Raw genomic sequence first — 20,536 nt, 5'->3', positions numbered from 1 at the left:
CCACAGGCTCACACAAACAAGGAGATGCACACACCCAGCATTGAGTGAGTCACAAAGACGATAAGCCTGGCTCTCTGCGCGCTGCAAGCTGCAAATGGCATGTTTCCCAAAAGAGATAAATAACATCATATGAATATTTCCATCTGGGCTTAAAATAAAGCAACATTTTTAGCATCCTCCTGTTAAAATGACCACTAAATTTGAGGTTTTCATTAAGAATGTTTAATGCTGAGACACCATAGGTAATATGATGCTGCTAATCTTGATGAGATTCTAACAGCTTGGGACTCCAGTCTGTTTATTTGATCTTGATTCCTCCTGTGAGGAGATGGGAAAAGGCAAGGAAGCATCTTTGAGATCATGTAAACATTAAACACAGGTCCCGTTGGGAGTAGCACCTACGCAACGCAGCCTTCCTGTGACCTGCATACATCAGCTGCTGCCTTGCTTTGCCTGTCACTAGCAGAGCTCCTCTGCCCAGGTTACCCCTGTCTCACGCCTTTGTTACATTTTTCCCATGCCTCTTTTGGTTACAAAACGGAAATCCCACTTTTTGTTTTTCCTTTTCCAAAGTGGAACCTTATTGGAAAGTACCTGTATGTCACACACATTCTCATGCACTTCTCAAAATGCACTGCTACTCGCTGCTTTTATTCAAGTCCCCCTTTAGTTAACAAGCCAACATACAAATCCACAGAAACCAAGCAGTGCTGTAAAGAATTTTTACTTCTCTCCCTCCTGCTTTTGAGCGTCCCCTTTCCCCCCTGCACCCCTGCTCTGCACAAACACATTCCTCACTTTCCCCTCCTTTATTTCGTTTTGGCTCATGCACACGTCTTTTGCTGGGAGAGCTGCTTGTTAGGTCCGTGTTATAATTTGATTGCCCCTGAATGAACATTTCAGTCTCAGGTTCTCCTTGAAATCCTGACAACCGTTGTTCTGTGCAGACAGAAGCATTTCTGTGCTTGAGTGTTGGGTTTTTCTTAATTTGTTAACATGACTCTAAAAGGCAGTATAGAGTAACAATAGTTTGATTTAATTAACCAGCGCAGCAGAGATGATAATTAGAGATGTGGCTCAGATATTATGCACAGAATTTCTTGGCTTGTATTTAGAAAAAAAGAGTTTGGCTGAAAACTGTAATCACACCAGCATATTCTTAAAGACACTTTAAACTAGATTTGTTATCCATGGTACAACTCCAGATTCAGTATCCCTTTATTCTTTATTAGGAGCATTTTAAAGGTGATTTTGAGGAGCCCCTGGCGCACAGAAGACAGAGAACACATTAAGGCCTGAAAGGCCAACAGATAAAGATTTGTACTCACTTATGTCCCTGACCTAACAGGTAAGAATGAAAGATTCGTCTGCGTAAAAAACAGAAACGTAGCACTTGAGATTAATTCTATTTTTGCTAAAGAGCGAGCCGGGCATCCTTGGGGATCATCTACAACCAGGTTGTCTTTCATTCAGAAAGAAATGAAAGAACTGGCATTTGCAGTGCGTGTGTGGGTGGGAAAAAGGAGGAGGTTGCCTGTATTTTCTATCACGGCCATCTATTTACTCCCCTCACTCTAGCAGCTCTGAATGTTGGATGCATTCCTGCATATAATTTATTTCAGATGTTTAGACGCAAAATGACTACGTGGGTGTCGAATTTTTTGGATCAATTTTGTGTTTCTACACGAAGGGGTTTGCAACTTTATGTGTAAATTTGTAAACAGAGGAATAGAAGGAGTCCCCCTTTTTTTAAAGCATGCCTTGGAGCATTTATTATTATTTTTTTACAAAAACAGACAGTAATTGAGGTGAAATGATGGGGACGAGGAGAAAATAGAGAAGCCTTCTCCCCTCCCCCTTCCTGTGCTTCTGCAGCCCCTTCAGTGTTTGATGTCACTCTGAAATGGCCAATCACAACCAAACGACTTCCCAGTTTTTCTGCCTCGCTCCTCCCGCTCCTTTGGTGCTTTATAAATGCCGTCACTACACTCTGCAGAGTCTACAATGTGCTGTGGAAGGGCCAGCAAGCACTGTTCAAAGAAGCAGCCACAGAGTGAAGCAAGCGAAGGAAAGAGTGTGAGTAGATTTTTGGATTTACAAGCCTTTCCTTGACACGTCCCTGCCATCGCAGCTTTAGTCGTTTTCCTCAGTTTCAGCTCAAACTTCTCTTTTTTTTTTAAATCTTTTTTTGTCTTTTTGTGCCTGCTTCTGTTTCTCCAGGCTGGAGCAGACGACAATTTTGATCCCGGAGACCAACGCTATTGACCAGTTGGGATCTGCGAGCCCACCCAAAATGGGCTGCACAACTGGACATTTTGCTTGCCAGCCACAGCCCCAAAGTAACTCTGGTCAGGAGACCCAGTCCCTGGAGACTGGTGCTAAAGTCCCCGAAGTACTCTCCTCCCTGGAGCGTTTGTCTCAAGCCACTGGAGGCATGGAGAAGTCCTGGTACCGCTGCATATTTCCTTTTGGAATAATCTCTTTGGTTATTGGGGTGGCAGGAACAGGGGTTACCTACACTTACAATGACCTACCACAGACTAAAGTGGTGTCGGTGGTCCTTTTAGTGATGGGCATTTTGCTCCTGTTGATGGCCACTGCATGCTGGACTGCCCACAAGAAGAAAAGACGGAAAAAGAAGGAAGGGGGTTCATTCACCTCCGAGCAGTGTCCCCTCTAAAGAAAGAAAGATCGCGGACACGAGTTTAAGAATCTCAAAAATAGAGACACGGCCAAAGCGTGGAGCCCATGGTCTGGCTAAAAAGTCTGCTCTTTACATCCTCTCAGTGCCAAAGCCCCTCTGTTCTTTATTCCAGAGTTTGGCTCAGCTCTCACCAGAGTTAAGTTAGGCTGGGAACTGAAGGACAGACAGACATGACACAGAGGATCTGTTTGGGCTGGACCACACTATTGGATTGGCAAAGGTGGGTCAACAATGCTTCACTCACACTTTCTTATCATTAGACAGCAGGTGTCCTGTGTCAAAACAACCCCCTGAGAGGGCCCGCACAAATATGCCTTGCAGACTGCATGCATATTTACATGCATGGATGGTCCCTTGGAACCCTATAGCTGATGGGAGCTCGCATGGACACCCAACCCGCTATGCAGAGCTGCTGTTGGAGTCAACGCTGCCGTCACTAAGCACGTCAGTCGCAGCATTCTTGATACAGGGATAGGTGACTCTCCAAGAGTCCAGAGGTGGGCCAGAGAGCAACCCGATACCCATCCAGAAGAGCAGGACACTCGCGTCAGTGGCCAGCGTCATTGGCTCATCCTGTGACACTGCAGCAATGTGTTGGGGGCTTTTTTTACGCCACGGGATAGTGGAACTTGAGTCCGGCAGGATCTTAATGGCATCTGCGTGGGAGATGAGCTGGACAGAGCAGAAGACCTGCTGGGGAAGTGCGAGGTTTTCAAGGGAGCTTAGACAAACTGGAACTTTGACTTCAGCACCAAGGAACTGTGGATTTGCACATATCACCGTGTCTACGCAAGAAAACCTTTTAGTCAAACTCTAAAAGGGTCTTTTGTAGCTTCAATCTCCTTTTGCGGAAGCATTAGGGACACTGACTGCTTGCCTTATTATCAGTGTGTGAACATTTTTCACCTGGCCTCGTAGTCAATGTGAGGCACCCCAACTCCACACAGGAGAGGCCAGGATTATTGAAGGACACTGCCCTAGGGGACATGCCACTGGAGGGACACTCTGACTGATCCTGCTCCTCTCCTGCTCCTCTAGCCCCTCCCGCTCGGTGCCTTGAGGAGGCACTCATGGAAAAAAGCTCTGAAACATTCCCCCCGTTTCCATCTGAACTTCTTAGAGTTTAACACCCCCTGCTCTTTCTCTCTTTCCCCTGTTTCCATCTGACACATATAACTCACCCATTTGTTTTGACATGGCTTTTTTTTCATTTGTTCATTGTTATGTAGCTCATTCAGTGTATTTGCCTTTCTTTACCAAAGAAATTTTGCTGTTCTCTTACACAGAAAACCCTGCATTGGTCTGAAAATAGAAAAACAGGCAGTTCTCCAGTGAATACAGACTTTTCTAAAGGCTCTGATTGACCGGGGTTTCCTTTTCCTGGACCTTTTCTGTCCAAGAGTAACTGAATGTAACGTGGCTCATATCTGTTATTAGGGGCTTTTTTTGCTGGTGTGTGGGCTCACTGGATGAGAAACACAAAGCCATTTCGTTCGTCTTCAACGCTCCCTCATGACACTGAGTGTAACTTTAGTTCACACCATCTGCCATTAGCACTCATGCGTTTTTCAAACCTGTCATTAATCAATGTTCCATTGATCGGTAATTCAAGGTGGAGGAGAACTAGTACGTGCATGTAGGAACGCACAACTTCAAGGACTGTCACAAGGGCCAGCATACCAGCTGTAGCAGTTGAAGCAAACACTTATCTGCCGCTGCTGACATGAGAAGTGTCAATCATTTTCATGGTGTCTCACATTGGATATTAAATATCAACTGGACTCCCTAAGTTTGACCACTTAGGGGGAAATTGTGGTAAAGTGACTCATGTGGGAGCTTACTGTAGGTGATCACCTTCTAGCCGCAGCTAGAATGTGATCAGCCAACCTTAACGGAACATAATTATAAATGAGGGAAATGATGCAGTACTAGATGCAGTTTCAACGTCAGTCAATCTGAAGCGATAGTCTCTAAAAAGGGATTTCACAGAATATCTTTTACAGAAGTAAAACCTAATATAACTTGTGTTCTGATGATGAAAACCTGGATGATTCATCAAAAATGAATTTACTAAATTTTTCGTCAAATGCCAAATTGTTCAAACACAAGGCATTGGTGTCAATCTAGTGAGCATCAATGAATCACAACGCAATTTTTTTGCAGAGACATCTGGGAAATTACAAAAGCACTGGATTGATTTTTTTATGTTTATTCAGACAATTCAAAAAAAATGTGGCTTTATAGAGCACTTACCGGGGAATAGTGAGTTAATTCAGACCATTGAATGAATGGTCTCAATTATACAATTATACAGTCAAATACCATTGACTGTATAGGAGAACTGGACTGGTTGAGTGAGTGTGAAGGCACCCATAGAAAATGACTTTTTCCAATGAAATTAAGTCGATTCAGTCGCTATTTTTTTCGCAAAATAGATTACATCAGTAAGCAGTGATTGGTCCGAGTCGGTCTGAGTCATTGTTTCTATGGAAACCACTGTCGCCAATTAGGAGTGAGCTTGTTGGAAATCTACAATCCTTCCACTGAAAACGGCCCTGAAGAAACATGCCAATCAAACGCAAGACGTTCCTCTTTTATTGAGGCATCTGATTGGTCTTTTTATAACTTAAGTAACTTGAACTACAGCAAAAATATCATGAAAAAAAGGTAGCAGAGCAAGAATTGTTAATTTGACAAAGACAATGTCTGAATAATAACGGTTTATTTCTCATCAGAAGTCTATGGAATTTCAGCTTTTTGGGACCAGCCAGCTCTTCCAATTTGGAATGAAAGATGGGCAGAGATTGCCCAATCCAGTTCTCATATACAGTCAATGATTTAAACACAGTCATGGTGTTCTTCACCACGCCAATGTTTAATTGTACCACAATGAAACTAAATAGAATAAGTGATAGTTTAGACAAACGATTTTAACTGGGTGGGGCAAGCGCCAGCAAAGACAAACAGAAACACAGACTACTGGTGAGGTACACGCTCTACTTTTTTGCCTTGGGTTATATGTGTCAGTGCAAATGTCACATGTCTAGTGCACACTGACTATTTTATGTTAGTGTAGTTACAGTGCTAATTCTTGGAGCTATGTTGTGCCAGTAAGAGACTTATAGACACTGACCAGATATGATTTCATTGAAGATGTAAAGTGATTTGCCCTCTGCCTTCTGAATTATTCAAAGGGAAAATCTACCTCTCTCTGCTGCAGGGATTTCTTTCCCTCTCTCAGAAGACAGCTTTGCTGTTCGCTTTTGCTGTTTGTCACTCTAGGAAGTGACACAAAAATATTTGGTTATATGTTGCCTCTAACAGTTGGTGCTGTAAATAATACTGTTTTTTTTAAATGTGTACTGTATATTTTCACTTACATGTAAATTTAAGCTCCTTATGTATGCACCGCATTTAATAAATGTCCTGTGAACACGTTTACCCCTGACTGAATTTTTCTGCAAAGATTTGTGTCTGGAAGAAAACCTTTTATTTGATTTTTTAATAGCAGTTTTTCTGAAGGGTTGCAGAAATGACTCCTGCCCTGATTGAACTGGACGAATCTCTTGACAGGGCTAAAAATACAGAAGACAAACGAGGAGTGGAAAGACAATGCATTGTTTAGACTGTGGAACAGATTGATTACAATTGCCCCTTCACGTTTCCCCGAAACACAAGGCACATCTGTAGCTGGTTGAATCACCTGAAGCTTCCCTTTGCAGCTGAATATAGACACATTGTCATATGGTCTCTTCCAAGATGGAATGACTTGCTGTGATACGCACATGACATCTTGTCGTTAAGAAAACAAATGGGCCCCTGTTACCTAGAATAAATGACACCCCCTACTGGTAAAGAACCTTCACAGAGACACTGGCATCCAATACTGTTTTACAGGCTGCAAACGGAGGTAAATCTGCTTATGTCAGTGGAAGTTTCTTTCACATTTTTAGTATGAAAAAATAACTTTTTGTTATATGCTGACGGCAGCTGAGGAACCAAGGTGGGTGTGGAGGGAACCATGTTTAGATCTTGCTACAGGGTGGAGGGGGCTAACAGGGACAAAGTGCAGATGGGTGGAAGTGGTCATTTGGATTGCAAGGGTCAGCACAGATCACAGGAAACCAGATGGGAGCAACTCATCCGCCTCTTTATCTCCAGGGTTTGGCTTCAGACCCAAGCATTCAGCACAATTTTGGCCCACATGCAGCTGAATTTTACAAAGCTGACAAAGGTTCAGAAACATGCAGCATACGCCGCAACATGACTTGATCAAATCTGGCCATGAGCCACTGGTGGCCTGATGGTTTTATTAACCATCGATTCAAATCAACAGCATCTGTGTAAAAGATGAATGTGTCTGTTTTTGATTAGTCACTGCCTCCAGCAGCTGTCTAATGCTACCTTGGTGATGAGATAGGGGATTGTTTTTGGGATAGCTGCTTTTGGAGACAGGTATAGACTGAAACTGCACAAGGCTGACCAGACATTCAAATGCAATTAGATGTTAAATTTTATTAAAATGAGTCTTTCTGTAGTTATAGTAATGCAAACAAATGTGGGGAAAAGCAAGTGAATGGAATGGTATCTGAACATGAAAAAACACAACTTCAAATTATGCATCAGTCATTTCAATTTCCAATATGCTGTTTATTTTGTCCTTAGTCTATTCGTTTTAGGAGAACAAAACCATAAAGAAATAAAAAGTCTAATTTCCAGATGTGCTACGACATGTTTTTTTGGAACAATTTTACAACTGGATGCTTTTGATGGAGAAAATCAAAATGTCATTTTTAAGACCCCATTATGCTGCCTATTTGTTATCATTTACTTTGTGGGGTTTTTTTTACCTGAAAGTGGCTGCGATGGGTTGGAGTTTCTATGGAAACAGTGCATCCAGTTGAAGATGTCACAGCCCTTGCCCTGACTGAGGTCACTCAAGATAATTTGATTTTGCTGCATCTCCAGTGTTAAATAGAGCAAAGAATATTTCCCATAGTGAGTTAAGAGGAAATACACTTTCTTTATTGTGCAAGTCAAGATAAAAATGGGAAATAAATAATATTGCCGTGGAACCTTTTTTGACACTTCCAAAAGCCTTTGCCCTCTTAAATGTAATTACTGAGTAGTAGCTTTGTTTGTAGCGATGAGATTAGGTGAACAGGTGATGAACCGATCAATAGAAGGCTTGAAAGCAACAAAGGACTGACTGTGCACTCTGGTCCTTTATAACCTCCTTCCAAAAACTAGCAATCAAGAGGACACTATTCAGCTAACAGAGAAGTTTATTTATCGTCAATAGAGACGCAACAAAAAGGTCTTAATCATGTAGTTTTCTCCGAGGCAGCTGCAATAGAGGCCAAACCAATCTGTTGCTTTCATTCATTCATTTGTGTTGTCGGTCACATGGTTACTGAGATGTGAAGTGATGTGTTTTTGTGTGGGTTGGAGGGGGGGGACTCGTTTTTGTTATCTCGTTAGGACTTTTGCTGGTATAAACAGAAACCTTGTCAGGGTTAGAAACCCTTTTGGGTATGAAAGATTGGTCCAAATGAGGCAGGATGTAATTGCTGGATTCCTGGGTATGGGGGCAAAGGTGTACATGGAGGTTAAACTATGGTAAACTAGAACCTTAGGGGAGGAGGGGCAAAATCCAATAAAGCCAGGATATTATATAAAGATTTGTGTAAATCCATGTTTTGCTCTCAAAACTGCAGAAAAATAATATATCCTTACATTTTTTTCAAGAACTGCTAATTATATCAGGAAATTTAAATTTGCATTTAGAGTAAAGAGAAAACAACAACGCTTGTAAATTTAAATCAAAAGTTAAGAAGTTAAAGGTTTGCACAATACCAAAACATAAAAATAAATAAATAAAACTAACAAAGAAAAATGTACATTTGTTGTTTTTTATCTTATTTACTTAACAGTGAGCTTTTGGTTCAAACTTATTCTCCACAGTTTGAGTACCAATAACGTAGTTGGAGCTGTTTTTTTTTTTTTTAAGTTCTTCTATTATACCACTGTGGGGAGGGTTAATTTGTAGCTGTCCCTTTAAAAGCGGTACCTTTAAATTGTCTATTTTATGTGACTACATATCCCATGGTTCACTTCAAAATGGTCGCTCTGTGGACAGCTTCATATTCAGGTCATCCAATTATTTGTGCTTTTGGGCGAGCGCGTACTTCGAAAAGGCATTACGTTATCCAATAGAATTCTCTACTTTTCCAGTTTATACCGTATGGCCAACCACAGCCTTCGCTCTGCGGGATGACCAATCGGAAAGTCTTGATGCAACGGATGGGCGTCACCACTTTTCACCAATCAGATTAAACAATGAGTTTAAACCATGGGCGCGGGCGGTCCTAGACCGCTTTCGGGGCGGGGCCAAATGTGGACACGCTTGGATTTGAATTCAGGCAGGAGCTAACAATTTATAGGATGTTAGCTGGTGATAGAAAGACAGCAGATATCGTATCATTCTTAATTTAGTTTTCTGACAAAAGCAGCAAATAATTTTGCTTGTTTTAGGTGGTGTCGTCACTCATTATACGCACTTGTTCCGTGTTGTATCTCCATACATCGGTCTTGAGCCACTTGCAATGAAAGCGGGCGGTAAGTAGATTTTAAAAACTTTCTTCCTACTAATATTTATATCTTCCGTGAAACAATAGTTAAATATTTTGCCTTTTATGAATGTAAATATATAGTCTGTCTTTATTTGTAAGTATTCAGAGAGTGCAGTGAAATTTAGCAACTAAGTAAGCGATGTACTAACAAAACTTGTTCTATTTAAGTTAATACAAACCTAAAATCAAAAATAAAGTCCATAACCTTTAAATTAATCTAGCTTGTTTGTTGTAGTAGTATTTAAATATATATAACTATAAACTAGATTTAAAAATAAAGAACTCAAGCTTCAATCGGAATACGGGAGGGAAATTTGGGCGCTCATCTGATTCGATTTCTTCAACTCAGAAACTTACTTCAAACTATTTTTCTGCGATTATTCAGGTGCAATGTATATTTAACACAACATTTTTTTAAATGAATCCTTATAAAATGGTTGGTGTTTGTTTAAATCTTTATCATATTTATTCAAATATGCAGAGAAGGCCACACGAGGGTGTCAAACGTTTGTCATCTTCATGATGGAGGGAGTTGAGAATTTACTGTCATTTATCTTGAAGGGTCTTCATATTTTCAACTTTTTATCCTTAATTTTCATCTATTTACAAAAATATGACCAAAATAGTGTTTAACTGTATTTTATGAAACTTTATGCTAAGTGAAAAAGTTATTGCTGTAGAGACGAGGCTTGCTGTAGAATCTTATTTCTTTCTTTTTTACATTTTTTTTTAAAATAGGATTTGATTATTCTTGATTATTTTTTTATTTTATTTATGACCATCTTGACCAAATAACACAAGAGGAGGCAACTGCCTCTAAAATGCCTTTATAATGATGTGCAAATATTGATTTTCGCACAGATGTGAGAATGAGTTTTTCGCATTACCCTGTGAAGTGCTTTTGTACACTTGAATGAAATTCTGTACATTTCTGCGTGCATTAAAGATGCTGCTCTAGAGATGCATCCACAAATCCATGTATTGATGACTTTTTCCTCCCTTCCTCTGTCTACAGTTGTCCACTGCCGTTGTTCAAAATGTTACTCGGTTCCAGTGCGGAAGCGGGTTCGTAAACGCTCGTCGTCCCTAACGCTGCTGTCTCTGCCTGAGGAGATTCTTCTCTGTGTGCTTCAGTGTCTGTCTGCAGAAGACCTCCTCTCTGTTAGAGCAGTAAGTAATGATGTATGCATTTGAATTGTGCAGTTTGTTCTTTAACATATGTGCTGCATTTTGTCAAATCTCAAGTGACTGTTCTTTGCGCATCTTGTGACTAAAAACTATAAAGTTTCTTTTTGTTCCTGCTTTTGTTAATCTTATTTTGTTTTGGTTGTAGGTTCATTCCCAGCTGCGGGATATTGTAGACAACCACTCCAGTGTGTGGGCCAGGGTCAGTTTCAGAGACCGATGGCCATCCCCCAACACCTTATGGCTATTTGAAAAGTATGGTTCCCTCTTACAAAAAAAGAAAGAAATTCACTGTTCTGACTGCTTGTCATTTATCGAGTTTTTAACTGCAATTTTTTTTTTCTCAATCTAGAGCTGCAGAAAAAGGGAATTTCGAGGCTGCTGTGAAACTTGGGATTGCTTATTTATACAATGAAGGGCGTAAGTGCACTAAAGGCTACATTTCCTGAGCAGTATGTATTTTAATCAAAGACAAAATGCTCTCGTTCTCAAGAGCAATAACACAACATAACATCAAAAACACCTAAAGACAGCTTTACACTATCAAGGGGTCTTCAATCGCATCCTCAAGGCATCATTATACATTGCTTGCAGCCTCTGCATCCTCAACAACTTTTAATTACCCACAAGTGGGCAGTATATGAAGTATGCATTAGGAGAAAAAAATATAAAACTTGCCTTTGTGTGCGTCTTCCAGCACTATCTACCTCAGAACGGTATATTTAAGATGCTCGACTGGCGTCTAACAGGAATATTTCAAAAACACATGGTTAAAAAAAGTCAGAAATTTTTTTTTTATAGCTTAAGACACTTATGAGTTTGTCTTGATATGAACCTTTTCTACTGTCTTCCCTTTTGTTCTTCAGCGTTGCTGAGTGATGAAGGGCGAGCGGACGTCTGCGGTCAAAAGGCCTCCCACTTCTTTAGCCTGGCGGAAAGCGTGCGCTCCCCCAAAGCCGACCCATTCACTTGGGTTTTCATCCGTCCGCCGTGGTCACCCACCGGCAGCTGCTGCAAGGCCGTGGTGTTCGATCACCTCAAGGCCGAGTGCGATACTAACATGGTAGGTGCTGCTGCTGCTGTTGTTGCTGCTGCTGTGGCTCCATCGAGTCCATCCTGAGGAGCCCTGTATCTGTGTTTCTTTAATCTTTAGCTTTGTCTTCTATATTTGACAGACAACAATATGCTTAGAAAAAATCAGTCTAAGGTCAGTGGAGGGTAGAATCTGGGTTTTAGGTGCTTATTATCAGCAGATTACATTTTAGCAGAAAAATGATGGCCTTGATGGTCTATTTTCTGCTCCTGGAAAACACTGACACTAGTTCCTGCTGAAACTATTACTAGCATATCGATTTTAATGCGTTTACACACACCAAAGTACTTTTATCGATCTATTTTTGGTGGAGATTTTTCATTCTTTCCATGTGTTCCATTATTGATTCTTGTGCTTCCTCTGCAGGAGAAGAAGGGTCCCTTGTTGCACTGTTTGGCCAGAGTTCTGCTGCTGTTTGAGGTGAGTAAAAAAGCTGGGTTAAATCTGGTTGTTTAGGGCGTTGTTGGTTCAGTTTCTGTCTGCATGTCATGAATATGTGTGCTGTTTGTCATGGGGGACTGTGTTGGGTTAGTTGTTAGGAGCCCACACAGATAAAATCATTGTTTTTGTCTGTTCTATGTAACTGATTCTTATTCACAGAATCACTGTTTGTCTGTGTTTACGAGCATGTTTTTCCCAATCAATTTTTAAGCACAATGTTTTAGGCGATTTTCATAACGTTTGAGGGATTTTCATCTTCTTTTTTTTAGGATGATGGGAGAAGATCAGAGGCCATATCGATGCTGGAGGAGTCGTCACAGGCTGGCTGTCTACAAAGCTCATACCTGCTGTGGCTGCACAGTCGTAAAGATGCTGTAAGCTCAAATGGATCCCTCTGTAAATCCTAATACTGAAACCGGGCCTTTGCATATCTGTCAAAACTGGTTAAGTCCCCTCAAACCACTTCTGGAAGGAGTGGATTTTACCAGATCACTGTTAACAAAAGGACAATCCAGCTTTATCTCACAAAATGGAAATAGCAGTAAAAATAGGCGGGAATCAAACATTTGGAGTCAAAAGACATTTTTAATTGAGAGCAAACCAGTAGTTAAGCTGAATTGTTGTGCAAAATGCACATTCAAGCATCAGTTTTAGTCATTTTTTCTTGAAAAGGAGCATTTCTTCTCTCCTTTCTTGCATATTTTGCCACTGTGCAACCTCTATCTTGTAGCCAGACTTTCCATATGTGGAATGGGAATGTTTGAAACGGCTTCAGTATCACTGCATCATAACAACAGTCTCACAGCATACGAGTTTCCAAACCGTTGTCCCGGCCTTTTCCTCCCTCCTGGCAATCACTTTGGGTGAAGTAGCCGTCAAACCTGACCTGTTGGTGTGAAAGTTTCACTGGTGCTGTGGTTGTCCTTTTGTTTGGTTCTTTCCTTATCAGTTTAGTTTATTGATGAGCGACCTCATTATCAAATGTCAGTATTACAATGTGAAATAGTTAAATAATCTCTGAATTTCTCTGAAACTGGTGTTTTTCTTGTGTCTGATTATTAGGTGTTGGATCCAGGAAGGTACCTTCAGAGTGTACGAACCCTCAGGGACTATGCAGGCAAAGGATGCTGGGAGGCACAGGTATGGAGTTAGCGCTTTCTTAGACAGTCGGGAATGTTGTTCTCTTTGCTCCCTATGGTCTTGTAAATCAGAAAAACAAGTTTTATCTTTTGACAACATTTCATCATTTTGATTCATGTAGAAATCCTCTTTGACGTGCTATCATGGCTTTTCTGAAGGGCTTGACAGTTGTTGACATGCTCGTTTTTTTCCCTTCATCTCCCTGCTGAATTATAATAACGTGACTCATCTGAATTGTAAGATCTGCAATTATAGCTGTAAGCTGGTGTGGGACAGTTCGACAAATTGTCACACCCTTTTTAGTGAAAAACAAAAGTTCTAACTTTGGGGGTCTTTCCTCAGTTGTCTCTGGCTAGAGTGTGCAGCACCAGGAACCCGCTGGGGTTAGAGTCCAAAGCCTGCTCGGACATCGTGGCCCAGCTCTTCAGCTCTTCCTCCGTAGCGACACAGCACAGCACTCCGGGCCTCCTGAGAAGAGGCATTAAGGACACTATGAGGTATATGGGACAAAAGAACTGAGCCCCATGCTGCTGGGTTTATTATGTAATATCAGAACATGTGCACAGTTAACCTTTTTGATGACTCACTGTTATGATTTGGTTGAGTCAGCCAAAGGCCTCTCTAAAAACAGCACATTTTTTAAAGCAATAAACTCTATATTGTATTTCAATTTGACATTAACTCCATATATTTATCAAATTTCTGTATATGCAGGTATATCTTGGTGGACTGGCTTGTGGAGGTCACCACCATGAAGGACTTCTCCAGCCAGACGCTGCATGTGACGGTGAGCTGCGTGGACCGTTACCTGGCTCTGCGGTCTGTCCCTAAGGCACGCCTCCAGTTGTTAGGAATCGCCTGCATGGTTGTTTGCACACGGTGAGGACTCTCAAAAGCATATTTAGGTTAATATCCCCTCTGGATCGTGTTTTCTTGTTTTAATTAATGTTTAAATACTTATTTTTTTTTAGATATATTAGTAAAGAAATCTTGACCATACGAGAAGCTGTTTGGCTCACAGACAACACCTACAAATATGAAGACCTGGTCCGAATGATGGGAGAGGTTGTGTCTGTGCTGGAAGGAAAGATCCGGGTTTGTGTTGAAACTATTGATATGGAAAATCATGTGTTTGGAGTTTTTGTATTCTAATTTTTGCATTTCCTCAGGGGGCCACTCTGCTGGATTATGGGGAAGTGCTGCTCTATCTGCTCCCCCTGGAGAGGCGAACCACTCACCTGTTCAGCTACATCTGTGAACTCTCGCTGCTCTATTCCGCTCTCTCCGCACCGCCGCCCGCCAAACTGGCCTGTGCCGCACTTCTGCTTACACGAGCACTACATCATTATGGTAATAACAATCACTGCTTACACACACATGCAACAGGACTCACATTGCAACAATGTTTGAAAGCAAATTAATTTATAGTTTTGTTTGTGTGTTAAGTTTATGTTCACCTCCGTGGCTTTTATGTCCTTCACTCCTGCAGGCCCCGTCTGGCCGACGCTATTAGCCGACTACACGGGATTTTCCAAGCAGGACCTCATCCCCCTTTCTGTGCTGCTTTATGTCAAGTGGTAGGTTTTTTAGTGCTAATGTTGAAGCTTCAATCTTGATGTCAAAACTTTGAGTTCCTACAAGATCTATGTTGTTAAAGTCCCCAACACACGGGGTTCGTGACGTGCATTCAAGAACGCGCTAATCGTTGGTTCTTGAACGCATGTTTAGCCCATGGTGTTCACACTGGACAAGCAGGGAGGTACTTCAATTTTTATTTATTTTAATTATTTTTTGCTACTGTTGACTAGCGCTCCTACAAATGGAAGAGAAATTGGTGCGAAATGTCAAAGTGGTGCTAATCTTGCTCCAGGCCTTTACTTTCACAGCTCTATTCCAATATATGTATGACAAGATATTCCAATATAGAAAAGACTATGTGTCATATATCTCCATCCGGATATTATTATTCATTTCTCCTCCATGATCAATTTTTAAACAATTGACACTTCCGTGAATTAAAAGGGGCATCATCCATAGGTCAATACAAATCCAAAGCTAGTTTGACTCTACACTTGTTCAATTGCGTACGCAGAGTGCAAAAACAGTCTAAAAGCTAGCATAACTACTTATGAACGCAAACTTTAAACACGGAAACCCATAAACACACGATTAAGTGCGTTTGCATAGACTTTTCATCAGAAGTAGTCGTTTGCTGAGTCCGGTGTGTAGCTTCACACCGACTCCCACACAGATGTAACCATGTGGTTGTTTTGTTTATTTAGAAATAAGATAAGAAGAATTGATTGGTTACACGTATGAATGTTTTCAGCATGCCCGTATTGATCAGACATTGACATTGATTAGGTAAACTAACGGTACTTGTTTCCAAGAGATTTGGGAGCATTGAGCTTAAGCAAACATATATACACAAGGTAATGTGTAATTGATAATAAAAGGGTTTCAAATTTTTTAGCTGCTCCTGATTCACAACAATTTGAATAAAGAAATACTCAGAAATGCAATTCTCAAGCTTTATTTTCTATATATGTCCTCCATCATCAGAAAAAGGCCACAAGAACATGTTAAAAACACCCAAAACACATTTTAATAGAGTGGGTGTTTAATATACCGTAGTTTACTTTCCACTGCTTAAAAGTCTCTTTTGCAAACAACATGGCATTTCCTCCACTCATTGGTTTGTTTGCAGTTCTCACTGCCAATAAACCACTCAAGATGTCTCAAAAAGGTCACCTGAAAGATGAAGCCAGGGGCCGTTGCATTAAAAAGCTTAACTCAGCCGAACTCTGGCTCATCCCTAATGACAAAATCAATATTACTGTACTGAAATGCTGAAATCCATAATCTTACCAGATGTTTAGCATGGCGGCATGTGTCGGCACCTAATAATTTTTAAACAGCAGAGAAACTCTCAGCTGCATCCTCACATTCGGATAGCAGCTTCTTTTTTTGCTCCCACAGAAGATAATGTGTTGCCATGCTTACTGTTGTCGCCTGAAGGGCAAGAAAGATGTGTGATGACACACCGTCTGCTGTCAGAGGATCATCACTTTTGCAGCCCAGAGAAAGTTCAAATGTGCAAAGGGCAGAGCATCTTTTAAGATTCCTTGACCACCAGCCACACCTGCCGCACAGTCGGTGGCATTGGATTCAATGAAACAACAGAATATCTACCTTCATGCTGAATTGAAATTCTGCCTTACTTTCATGTTTCCAATCAAAAAAAAAAGAAAAGACACTGGGCTGCAAACAGTGCAAAACAGTTCACTTGTGAGGTCACGTGCATACCCTCTAAAGATGGCACTGGTTTCCTTTTAAATTATTTAATGGAATTGATTTACCGGTAGTTCATGTTATGTGTGACACTTCAAAAAATAATAGAAGCAAAAGTTCATAGTTCAAATTCCAGGATGTTGTGCATCATCATTTCATTCTGTGGTATGTCTGTGCTTTTCATTGGAAATGTGTGAAATTTGTGGTCAAAATCAGTGATTCTTTAAATCATTATAGATTTATACTTAGTTTTCTCCTTAAATTGCTCAAATGACAGTTTATATGAGTAAGATATATATATGGAAAGCGTTGAGATTTGTTTGTATAAATGGATAACAGGGATGCAGAAATTACAATTCGTCTCATCAGTTTTTTGTCTCTTTAGTTTCAGTGAAGACGTTCCAAGAGATTACAGACACGTGTCTCTCACTGGAGTGAAGCAGCGATTTGAGGATGAGGCTTTCCACCAGATCAGCAAGGAAAAGGTTCGCATTTCTGTGCTCATTTTACTAAACAGATCAGCTAAATGGGTTTGCTTTGCGGCATGTTTGTTGCTGGTTTTAGCTTATGCATGATTAATCAATTCATTTAATGCCCCCAACAAGGTGATGGATTTCAAAGAGCTCTGTCAAATATTGGAGATTCCTGAAGTGGAGCCTGAGATGGAGCCTCCCAGTCCCACCAGTGGTCAACCAGCAGACATCCACACCTTCCTGGCCTCTCCATCCAGCACTAACAAGAGGTGAGGCAAAAATAACTCTGCGGTGAAACCAAAATCCATCATGGATGATCCTCTTTACCATGAGACCATGTCAGCTTCCTGTCAGCTATTAGACTCTACAGCCCTTCATAGACACTGGACAATTGTTTTTTTTAAGTGTATTTTAGTGTTACCTATAATATATCTGCTGTTTTCATAGGGCTATGGTAACAAGGTAGTGTCCCCTTTGTGAGATCAATAAAGTTTTATTGTATTCTATTCTAAAATTTGAGCAGATTCAACATAAAAGTCTCCACCTAATTACTTCAATTGTACTGCCAGTTCAGCACATTTAGTGTAAAAATGAAAGAGATGACTACTACTCACTCTGAAAATAGCCCAATTTTGATGTAATTTCATTTTTAAATACTTTTTTCTGACAGATTTCCTTAAAGAAATCACGTTGTGACTACCACACATTTAAAGATCATTTTAACAACGGATTTATTTTTTGAAATGTTTCTTTTATATATAAAAAGCCAAAGTTGCATAGTGAGTGAAAAATCCATTTAGAGCTGAGTTCCTTTTATATTTTAGTCTTGGGCTTAAAATTAAAGTTGTTTTGTGTCATGTATGTTTTAATTATTTTGTAAAGGATGACTAATTTTAAAATCCTCCATAAGACTGATCTCCTTGGCAGTTAAATGACCATAGCCCCTGCCGTCTTTCTTGCTCATTTCTCATGGCCACTGTGACAAACAAACGTGGGAACTCTTTATCCAGAAGATGTTTTATTTTCCACCATCTGTGAGCGGCTGGTATGACTCACTGTACCCCCTCTGTTCTTCAGGAGACGGGATGACTGCATGCGGGCCAGCAGAGGCAGCCTGGTAGGCACACCAACAGCGGAGCTGTCCAATCAGGAGGAGATGCTACTGGGGGACATACTGGACTGGAGTCTGGAGTCTTCGTGCTCTGGTTATGAGGGTGACCAAGAGGAAGAAAGTGAGATGGAAAAAGATTCTGACAGTAAGTATGAAGTCATCAGTGGAAAAACTACAGATTCATTTGCTCTGGGACTAACTGAAAATTTAAAAAGTGAGTCTTATGGTAAATATTGAATGTTGGTTTTATTTATTTGTTTCTCCAAAGCTTCTATGATCTCAATCAACCTGCATCCGCTGGGTAATGAAGAAAACCGTCTAGAGCATTGCAGAGCTCTGTCCAGCGATGAAGACAGTATTTGTGAAGCAGAAAGTGAGGTAAACAATATCTGTCAAGGACACAACTCCACCTCCTTATCTCCAGACCTTCACAGTTCAGGATACTCGTCCGTCCAGAGTGTGAGCCCATCGTCCTCCTCCATTATGCCATCCCCAGTCAAGACATTTACGGGCTCGCTGGGTGTGGCCTCTGCTAACGCCCATCCGGGATTCCGCCTCCTGGTGCCCATGCAGAGGCACCGGGGCACCTCCAGCAAACAAGTGAAGAGAAAAAATGCTGCAGCTCATAGTGGAAGTGAGATGGAAAAATAAGAGGAGTATCATACCGATGCAGGGGTTCTGAGCCTGTAAATATTTGGTTTATTGAGCTCAGGTTGATCCATTCCAGTCCACTGCTCAGCTTTTCACCAAAAGCACTTTTTAATGGTATTCTTGATGATATATCTGGTGCCAATGAGTCTGCACTGATCAGGCAGCTGCTTGCAAATCAAAAGATTCAGACTGTACAGACAAGGAATGGGAAGCAAACATTAAAAAAATGTTGGTTGATAAACAAACAGCATAAATGACATGGAAATTTGTCTTTCCATAAGGTTACGTTACAGTGACAAGTTTCTTGGCACAGAGAAACAAAAACACTTCCTACAAAAACCACTTTGAATGTGACTTGACTTTTCTCAGGAGTCTAAAACAATGGTTGTCACTTGGTTTACAGCTTCTACAACAGCCTATCTCAGATTATGATTGATAGTTGGAAAATAAAATCCAACCGTAGGGGAATTTTTTTTCTCCCACTTTGGTTTATTGTTTGTTGTCCGTTCTTATTTTTCCTATTAAAAACCAAGCTGTTGTGTTTTTGTGACTGAGTTTAAGGCAATTTGCCTGTACAAGAATTAATCTTGTATTTGTCATGTCTGCATCAGAAGTCCATAGAATATGATACTGGTAAATCCTCTGTGTGTCTCCATACTTTTTTTTTACCAAAGGTACTGTGGTTTCATCTGTTTGGATGTATATCTGCACATAAGAATAGAAGAAAAACTGAAATTACTGGTCTTCTTGGAAAAAAAAAACAGTTGTGCTGTCAAACATTTTCTTTTTTTAAGTTGTGGCAAACTAATCCCATCAGGAGCCCTATTCGTTACGTTTTTCACTAGGCTGTGTTGATAATGACAAACTCATAACTAGATGGATGATTCATTAGAGGCCTTGTTTTTTTTTGTTTTTTGTCTCCTTCATACTGCACAGTCATGAATATTCAGTGTTTGAAGCAACACAAAGCTACAATGCTGAGTTGTACTCTTCCTCACATCTTGATCAGGTCCAGCACTTTCATCGTCAGGAGTGCAAACCCCTTGAAATGTAAAAGTTCTGATGCTTGAACAATCAACACAAAAGTATTAAAACAGTTTTGCATTTCTTTTTATTCACCCAAATGGAAGCTGGACGGGTTGTTGCACATTGGGGTTTCATAGAACTGTGCATCCTTTCAGGATACAGAGTGCATGACTTCCAAGTGACTGTGACTAACTGTGAATACATGTTTTTATGTACATAGTAAGATGTATAAATGGCAAACTAAATATGGAAAATGCCACTACCTTACATTGTTTTCTCTCTCCAAAGAGGTAGGTTTCTATGTACATTTTTTAAGTACATTGTTTTTCAAGACAAAGTATGTTTTTGTATTTTTTAAAGTTCAAATAAAAACTTTGAAAACATGGGGTTTAGTTTCTTATTTGTGTTTTTAATTATATAAATAATAATGCAACTGTAGGTATTTAAACACTAAAGTTGAACGCCCTAAAATGGGTTTGTCTTATATCATGTACTTTTAGTTTTGTTTCTTGTTTGCTTACAACTCAATAATTCCTTTTAACTTAATGAAAAAGTAGCACAATTACTCGCAAAAAAAATCATCAATAAAGAACAAGAAAAACGGTCTGTAGTGCTCTAAAAATATTAATACTTTATTATATTATTTCTATTTACAAATACATTATTTCAAGCAAATTAAATTAATTATAAGTAAACAATCTATAGAGAGAAATAGGTTTTAGGTACATCCACGTGGGTGCAAGCGAAACCTGGCTGCTGGGATCACGTGGGGAGGTGCTCCGCGTAAGT

General features: G+C 40.3%; 1 protein-coding gene and 1 long non-coding RNA gene across 2 annotated transcripts; both read left to right on the top strand.

Annotated features, from left to right (window-relative positions):
• The first annotated feature begins 1,979 nt into the window (after nt 1–1,979).
• LOC101175482 lies at nt 1,980–6,145 on the top strand. Its single transcript, XR_909156.2, has 2 exons — nt 1,980–2,076; nt 2,221–6,145. It is a non-coding gene; the product is annotated as an uncharacterized LOC101175482 (long non-coding RNA).
• A 2,772-nt stretch (nt 6,146–8,917) lies between these two features.
• Nucleotides 8,918–19,836, top strand: ccnf (cyclin F). Its single transcript, XM_004071660.4, has 17 exons — nt 8,918–9,322; nt 10,352–10,506; nt 10,670–10,776; nt 10,874–10,941; nt 11,388–11,584; nt 11,981–12,034; nt 12,325–12,429; nt 13,118–13,195; nt 13,538–13,692; nt 13,910–14,074; nt 14,167–14,290; nt 14,365–14,545; nt 14,685–14,772; nt 16,872–16,971; nt 17,092–17,228; nt 18,037–18,215; nt 18,339–19,836. The coding sequence occupies exons 1-17, from the start codon at nt 9,310–9,312 to the stop codon at nt 18,719–18,721; spliced, it is 2,289 nt and encodes a 762-aa protein (XP_004071708.2). The 5' UTR covers nt 8,918–9,309; the 3' UTR covers nt 18,722–19,836.
• Nucleotides 19,837–20,536: the final 700 nt, after the last annotated feature.

The sequence above is a fragment of the Oryzias latipes genome, chromosome 8 (assembly GCF_002234675.1).
Source record: "Oryzias latipes chromosome 8, ASM223467v1".
NCBI classification, from domain to species: domain Eukaryota; kingdom Metazoa; phylum Chordata; class Actinopteri; order Beloniformes; family Adrianichthyidae; genus Oryzias; species Oryzias latipes.
The sequence above is the reverse complement of the archived record's forward strand: the minus strand, read 5'-3'. Positions and strand labels throughout refer to the sequence as shown.